Source organism: Pelodiscus sinensis, chromosome 14 (genome assembly GCF_049634645.1).
Source record: "Pelodiscus sinensis isolate JC-2024 chromosome 14, ASM4963464v1, whole genome shotgun sequence".
Lineage (NCBI taxonomy): Eukaryota > Metazoa > Chordata > Testudines > Trionychidae > Pelodiscus > Pelodiscus sinensis.
In genome coordinates, this window is record NC_134724.1 from 37,002,064 (window position 1) to 37,010,191 (window position 8,128).

General features: G+C 66.6%; 1 protein-coding gene across 5 annotated transcripts in view; it reads right to left on the bottom strand.

Annotated features, from left to right (window-relative positions):
• Nucleotides 1-4,782, bottom strand: part of AP3B2 (adaptor related protein complex 3 subunit beta 2) — a 40,244-nt gene extending 35,462 nt beyond the window's left edge. For 2 of the 5 annotated variants that reach the window (XM_075897512.1, XM_075897510.1), the window contains exon 1: nt 4,599-4,782. In XM_075897512.1, coding sequence (XP_075753627.1) covers nt 4,599-4,708 — 110 coding nt within the window. In that variant the 5' untranslated portion in view covers nt 4,709-4,782. The remainder of the gene's footprint in view (nt 1-4,598) is intronic. The other 3 variants (XM_075897513.1, XM_075897515.1, XM_075897514.1) reach the window with 2 other exon arrangements.
• Between the last annotated feature and the right edge of the window lie 3,346 nt (nt 4,783-8,128).

Here is an 8,128-nt window from a genome sequence, read left to right on the forward strand (position 1 = left end):
CTCTGGAGTCCCCGCACAACGGACCCATAGCCCCCTCTCCCTCTGCCCCTCACCCCAGCCCCTGGCCCCTCACCCTGTCTCCCTCTGCCCCTTGCCCCAGCCACTGGCCCCTCGCCCTATCTCCCTCTGCCCCTCGCCCCAGCCCCTGGCCCCTCACCCTGTCTCCCTCTGCCCCTCGCCCCAGCCTCTGGCCCCTCACCCTGTCTCCCACTGCCCCTCGCCCCAGCCACTGGCCCCTCGCCCCCTCTCCCTCTGCCCCACACCTGTCTCCCTCTGCCCCTCGCCCCAGCCCCTGGCACCTCACCCTGTCTCCCTCTGCCCCTCGCCCCAGCCCCTGGCCCCTCACCCTGTCTCCCTCTGCCCCTCGCCCCAGCCCCTGGCACCTCACCCTGTCTCCCTCTGCCCCTCGCCCCAGCCCCTGGCACCTCACCCTGTCTCCCTCTGCCCCTCGCCCCAGCCACTGGCCCCTCACCCTGTCTCCCACTGCCCCTCGCCCCAGCCACTGGCCCCTCACCCTGTCTCCCTCTGCCCCTCGCCCCAGCCCCTCGCACCTCACCCTGTCTCCCTCTGCCCATCACTGCCAGGACCCACCAGTTCAGCCTTCCCAATGCCCCTTTGCACTGAGACCCCAGGAGCGCCTCCAGCCCCAGCACTGCACCTGGCCCTAGACTGCCCCCTGCCAGGAGCAGACATGCTCCCGCCTCGTGAGGCCAGCCCCCCGGGGAGCCGGCCCAGGACTCTGCCGGCCCAGAGCCTCGCGTCTGGTCCCCGCCTGCCAGCCCAGGCTGGCCGAGACGGCGCTGGGCAGAACTCGCTGCTCCATGCCAAGCGGGGGAGGAGCCTTCCCCAGCCCGCCCTGAGGACAGCAGCCGAGTGCCTGACCTGCACGGGGCTGAGTGCGCTGGGACCCTGCATCCTGCCTACACCAGCTGCCCTGCAGCCACACGTACCGTGCGGAGCAGGGGTCCGGCTGGGAGAGAGACAGCTGATTCCCCATGCCAGGAACACGCGCGGCCCAGCTGTGTGCGTCAGATGGCCCATGTCCTCCTCCACGGGCCCCTTCTCCCCTGAGCAGCCAGCCCGTAAAACGCAAACCCAGCAGAGCCCTGCGTGGGCAGCAGGAGCTCTGGTGGGATCCGTCTAACCAGCAGGCAGCCAGCGCCTCCTCCCCTCTCTGTCCCCTCTTACCCCAGGGGTACCAATACGCAGCAAGCTGGAGGCGGTTTCACGCCCCACTGAAATGCAGCTAGCTCTGGGGTAGAGCGCAGCCGGGGGTCTAGAGCACACGGACACCCAACCGCGTGGGACAGGCAGCGAGGAACACCATGGCCCGCAGCGGGGGAGGTAACAGCTGAAGCGGCGCATGAGCAGGCAGCTCGGGTTTCCATCCAACAGCACGGGGCCCCCCAGCTTATAGCATCAGCACCACATGGACGGGGAGGCAGCGCCGCCGGGTGATCCGCAGGAGGCTGCTCTCTAGCCCTGCCACACCGCCGGGCGACAGGCAGACAGCGGCTGACAGACCACAGGTGGGCGCTGGGTCAGCAGCGTCCCGGTGGGGGGGTTGCCCCTCAGCAGATGGGATGGGGCAGATGGGTAGGGCCACCCCAGCAGGCTCAGGCGCTCGGCTTCCTGGCAGCGGGCGCCGGTCAGGAAGTCGGTGCTGACGCGGGGGGGGGGGGGGGAAGGCGCTGCGGGCAGGAGTGAGCTGTCCAATGTACCGAAGCCGTTGCCTCCCGCAGGGCTGGGAAGGACGCATGGATCCGTGCCCAGGGACATAAGCTGATCCGTGCCCTGATCAGAGCAATCTGGGGGGAGCCAGCCTGTAACCGACCCCCCAGTGCAAAGGGACACGGGCTGGTGAGACAGCCCAGGGACCCTGAGCCCAGCAACCTGCCCGTTGTGCTGCACCACAGCCCTACCGAATCAAACCCACTCCGGTGCACACAGCCCAAAGCACAACCCAGGCAGGACAGGCGTCTGCCCGGCTCCTTCACGCCCGCTGCAGGGCGCTCAGACTCCACGTGACGAGGCTGCAGAAGAACCTGCCCTGAACGGATGCAGGGAAGGGGTGGAGAAAAACAGGCCTCGCTCTGGGACAGAGAACCGGCCCGAGTCTCAGCATGTGGCCCCTGGAAAGCTGGGTCTCCCCGGGGCATTCCCAGGCGCTCTCTGCCCCGATCAAGGGGGCCTCGCTTGCAAATGGCCACACGCCCCAGCCTGGGGCGAGTGCCAAATGGCCTGCTGGGTGGGACGGCTCGTCAGCAGCTCCGGCGGAGCCAGTGCTGCCAGGCCCAGCTGGCAGGAGCGAGCCCCAGGGGCCAGAAGCAGCCAGAGTGAAATGGAGGGGAGCAGAGGCCGCAGGGGCAGCCTGTGCCTGAGGACGCGTCGCTAATGGCCTCCAGAAGGGCAGGCCAGACCCTGTGTGCTTCCCGGCACTTAGTGCAGGAGCCAGACGGGCATCAGAAACGCTGCCCCCCGCCGGCAAGAAAACGCCCAGCCGGGGTGAGAGCCGGGGGCGGGGACAAGCGGCTGGGTGTGTCCGAGCAGACAGTCCCAGCCAACAGGTGTCGCTCAGTTAACTCTGCCCGGTGCTGCCACCCCCGCCCAGAGCCAAACATTCACCTGAGTAGTGACAGGCAGCCGCATGCGCCCTGCCCCTTCCCTGGTGGGCCCCCCCCACCCCGCTGCCCAGGCCGCCTGGCGCTCTGCACAAACCATCTCCCACCAGCGTCTGCTCCCCCTGCCCGGCCCTCTAGCCCTGGTGTTGGGGTTCGTAACCCCCTTTCACTGCTGGGGCCCAGACAGGCCCCCCCCCATGCCAAGAGCCGCATGGCTCGCCCCAGGGGCCCGCCAGCCCTCCCACTGCCCGTCTGACACCAGTGCTACGGCCCGGCTTGAACGCAGCGCCCCGATGTACACCCCCCCCGACGGGAAAAGGGGGGGCCCAACCGTCCCTGGCCAATTCCCTGCAGCTTGCAAGTCCCAGACCCTGCCTCTCTGCACACAGCTGGTCACTTCGCCCCTCCGATGGGTGGGCCCCGAGAGGCCTCTGCGGCCTTGTGCCGCTGGGCCGTAGGGTGGCTTTAAGGCCCCCTGTACGGTGGGAAGCCCAGCAGGGCTTCCGGCTGATTCAGCCCTCGGTGCAGCAGGTAGGAAGCCCCCCCGCCGCCACACTGACAGCCCAGATTTCCATCAGCATCCCGCTGGCCCCTTCCCTTCCTCCCCAGGCAGGCCGCCAGGGTCCAATCCCGTCAGCACAGCCGGCGGCGCTAATCCAGATTTACAGCGAGACGAGCCTCGCCCTCCAGGCTTTTCTGCTGGGGTCACTGCAGAGGGTTCCCAAGATCCCTAGACAGAGCCGGGACACAGGAGATGGCCCCGAAACCATGAACAGTAAAACATGCTCCGCACCAGCCCTCCCTCTGGAGTTGCAGGGGCCTCCGGGAGGGGCAGCAATCTGCAATATGGCTGGCCGGGACTTCACCATGGCACAGCGCTGTGACAAAGCCCGGTACCGGCTGGAAGGGACTAGCCGTCAGGCGGGGGATAAGAGCAGCGGGAAGGGCCCAATTTCCTGGTTCACTGCAGCGTTTCCAGCCCCCTCGCCGCACAGATTGTTCTCAGCCGCTCAGCCTGGCTCCAGGCAGCCCCCCCGACCCCCTTCATGCCAGAGAGTAGATCACAGGACGTGTAACCGAGCCGGGTGAAATCCTGGCCCCATCGCAATCAATGGCAGCTTTGCCTTTGATTTCTGCAGGCCCAGATTTCCCCCGGGGAGGTTCAAGGCCTGTCATACAAACTAGATATTGGCTGTCTTGTTACGGTGACACACAAGCAGGTGCACTGTGGTTACGGTGACACACAAGCAGATGCACTGTGGTTACGGTGACACACAAGCAGGGCACCGGACGCCTGGTTCTTTTGTCCCTTCCCAGGACAAGCTCCGCGTGCAGAGATCGGTTGCGACAGGGCTGTGCTTTGCCGCCTGCGCCCAGCAGCGCGTTTCTCTGCTCATCACGCTGCCGGCAGCGCCCAGAGCCCGGCTGCCCTGGCGTCACGCTGCCATTTGGGCTGGTGACCAGCCATGGAATTGGCTCCAGGCTTCACGCAGGCTCGGCCCAGGGCTGGCCGGGTTCTCCTGGGAAAGCAGCTCCGACTAGCCCAGGCCACCCCAGCGCCGGCGAGAAGGGCCCTTTGGAAAACACAGGCGGGGGCCCGGGGCCTGTAGGATCCAGCTGCCTGCAGAGATCCGGTACAGCCAAGATGTGCTGCTGCTCTGCAGGGCTCCAGCCCCAGCCCCAGCCTGGCTGGGCGGTTAGGCCTGGGCTGGGAAATCAGAGCCAGGCGCAGGGGTGTCCCGGCCCAGCACCCCCACGCCCGGCTGTAGGGTTCAGCCACAAAGAGCATCTGGCTGGAGAACAAAGGCAGGTGCGGCCGCTTGCTCAGCAGGCCGGGGATCAGCCCCCCCCCGTCTCCAGCCCCAGGGGGCTCCGTGCATCTGCCCCTACAACGCCCCCCCCCCCCCCCCCGGTGCATCGCTCAGCGCCCACAAACGCGGCCCAGCCCCTGCGCTGCGATCCGCCCCCGCCCCGCACCTTTTGTAGTCCGAGGAGAAGATGCCGCCGCTGGCCGGGTCGTGGCCGTACTCGGGCTCCCCCAGGCCGGAGCCCCCCTTCTCCTCGCCGTAGGCCGGGCTGGCGGACATGGCTGGAGCCGGGCGCAGCGGGGATGCGCGGGGCGGGGGCGCAGCGGGGATGCGCGGGGCGGGATGCCGCAGCTGATGTCAGCGTCATGTGGCCGCAGCCTGCGTCGGCTGGGAAACCCCAACCCCCACCCGGAGGGGGGGGATCCTCTTAAAGGGGCAGGAGGCGGCTGGCGCGGGGCTGGGGGACAGAAAAGCTCCAATGGGGGGGAGGGGCAGAGGCAGCCTCCCCCCTGGAGGACCCCGGCATCTTGTCAGAGGCTCAGGCTGGGCCCCAACTTTCCAGCCCAGTTTTTCCCCAGTGAAGACGGGGGGGGGGGAGAGGGGGTTCGCCTGGGGCAGGAGGGGGCAGCAGGCCCCACCCCGCACTGAGGCCTGGGAGACCTGCCGGGAGCCGCTTCCAGCCATTTCCCGCAGGGAGGGCACCTGCTGGGGTGGCCAGATGGTTTCAGCAAGAATCCCGGCCACACGCGCCCTGACACCCCAACGTACAGCCCAGCGGGGTTAGAAACACCCAGCCGGGCGGGTGTCTCTCTGATGTTTCTTCAATGTATCCCCGGCCAGGAAGCCCAAATCCTGGACTGTCTGGTTCAAACCCGGACACCTAGCGCCCCAGTGTCCAGCCCCCACCCTGGGACAGCTCCTGGGGGGCGGGGCTGTTGACAAAAAGTCTCACTGGGCTCGGGGGGAGTGGGGGGACATTTTCCAGCGCGCCCTGCGGAAAACCCGCCAGCGAGGCAGAAACAGGGGCTCCCCCGTCACGGGAAATCAGACAGGGGCCAGGAAAAGGCCCAAGGGTACAAAGGTTAGAACCCGAGCCAGCCACAGGCTCCCACGGAGAACGGGGGAGGAGGCCGGTCAGCCCTCCTGCCCCGGCCCCCCTCTGCCCTTTGTCCAGCACGGGCTCAGACTCGTGGCTGTTCAGGAGTTTGTCCAGTCGGCTCCGATTCCCCTCGCACCCTTCCCCACCAGCGCCCCGCCAGCTAGCACAGGGGAGTCACTGCCGCTGGGCGGGAGAGGAGGCCCCGGGAGAGGCCTGGCAGGAGCGACGACCAGCCCCCGGGTAGGAGGCTGCATGGGCGGCCTCTCAGCTGTGAGCGCTGGGGGCAGAAGCCTGTCTGTGTTGCTGGAGGCAAGTACCTGGGTTGGCCCTTCGTTAAGGAGCCGGAGGGAGCAGTCTGGAGAGAACTGTCTGTTAACTACGTGGCTAAATAGCACCAGCTAGCCATGCTAGGGGTAGCCCTTTGCTAGGCAGCCCTGGACTAGGGATGTGCTAGTGTAGTTGACTAACCGGTAAGCAAATGCTCATAGCTTAATGCTACAGTATTAACATATGGGTTAATGCTACAGACTACACCCTCCCCCCTCCCCAGACAGTAAATGTTTTAGCAGCCTGGCTCAGTCCTGGCTCGCACCAGGTCTGGGACCGGCTCTGCATTTAAATGGTATTAGGACCTGGGCAGGCAGCCTGGCTCAGTTCCAGCTTGTGCCGGGTCCAGGAGCTCAGACTCCCCCCCGCCCCCGGCTCCAGACAGGGGCTGCTGCCACCCTGCACTGCTGCCTCTGTGTCAGGGGAAGCGCAGGGCAACAGCACAGGCCCACATGGGGAGCTGGGTTTTAAACCTGCGCCCCTCCCGGACCAGCTCCCACCTGGCACCCCAAGCTGGCACCAATGCCGAGTGGCAGGAGCTCCTTGGGAGGAGGAAGGGGTGGGGGAGGCGGAGGCACTGGCTGCCAGCCCCACCCCCGGGACTATCCAATAGTCAAGTAACTGATAAGAATTCATGAGGCTACTTGACTGTTCAATTCACCGATATTTACCATCCCTCGCCTGACCTGGTTATCTGGGCACGCTGTCAGCTTCTGGCAACCAGCCACTACATTGGCCAGGACCCTCCTGCTGTAGGCGAAGTGCTAGTCTGTGGTCACGTACCCAGAGACCCAGCCTGTGTTCACACTGGCAGGGGTGCGAGGCCAGGGGAAGAAGGGGGGAGAGGCGGGCTGGGGTCCTGCCTACAGCCAGCTGAGAGGTGACTACATCGCCCAGCGCCCCAGCCAAGCCCCACTGCCCTCGCCTGAGGCCTCTGGTGCCACACGGAGACCTGGCCGGAAGCCTTGTGCAGCAGGAGCCCAGCCCGGAGACCGTCACACTGATGCAGCCCCAGGAAGGGCCGCGCCTGAGAAGCAGAATACGCAGGCCCTTCCTCAAGCCAGACCCGCCTGCCTCAGGCCCTGGCTGCCAGCCACTCGTGGCCTTTGTGCTCCCTGGCGCGGGAGACGGGTTCGGCTGGAAGCCCAGAAGCAGAAGAGGGTTACCAGAGAGGCCTGGGGATTGGATTTTAATTGGCCGGCTTCCCCAGGCTGAGGTCCCTGCATTGGCGGCTGGGGCACCAGGCCACAGCGCTCCCCTGCCCGGAAGAGCCTCAGGCCACCGTGAGGGAGGGCGGACACGGCCCGTCTGTCAGACCAGCCAACGCTCTTGCTAAGACGGTGACAGTCAAACCAGAGCAAGCCCAGCCCACGTGGGCGGCGGCCAGCACCTGCCGCCCCTTCCTCGCGCCCAGGGGAGAGCCCCATCGCTCAGGGTGCTCAGAGCCGGTGACTTCCAGCAGGCAGCACCAGCAGGCCCTAAGAGCAGGCGCCCACCCTGCCAAGAGGCTGCTCGGAACAGGAGGCCGGCGCTGGGCGCCCCTGCTGGGGAGGACACCTCCACGGCCGCCTGTCGCCCAGCCCCCGCTGCAGCAGCGCCCCAGGGGAGCCCAGCTGAGCTCCCTGCAGAGCGGGGTGGACCAGGCAGCTCCTTGGAAAGCTGCTTCCCAGCCTCTGCAGTGCAGTGAGCCCAAGGGCCCCAGGCTCCCCCCCCACCCCCGCCCCAGGCTCTGCAGCGCAGTGAGCCCAAGGGCCCCAGGCTTCCCCCCACCCCCGCCCCAGGCTCTGCAGCGCAGTGAGCCCAAGGGCCCCAGGCTCCCCCCCCCACCCCCGCCCCAGGCTCTGCAGCGCAGTGAGCCCAAGGGCCCCAGGCTTCCCCCCACCCCCGCCCCAGGCTCTGCAGCGCAGTGAGCCAGGCGATGACTTGGCTGGTTGAGGGTGGCTAGTTTGTTCGAACTGAGTGGACGCTGCGGCTCTAGAGAGAGGTTTCTGCGGGGGTGATTGGGAACCGTCGCACGTTCTCCGTGGTAACAGCCTGACATGGTTACTCTCCCTTGCCTTTTCGCCTTGGTAAGAACGCCACCTTTTTCGGTAGCCACATTGGAAGACCTAAAGTAGGCCTTTAAGTAGGGAAAAATACGGCTAGAGGCTGGATCTGGCCACTGAGCCAGTGGGGCGAGGGACACTTGCCATTCTTTAAACATCTTTTCACTACACTCCTGCCTTTCAGGGAGGCATTGAATAACATCTGAAGAATCTCTCCGAAGGAAGGCA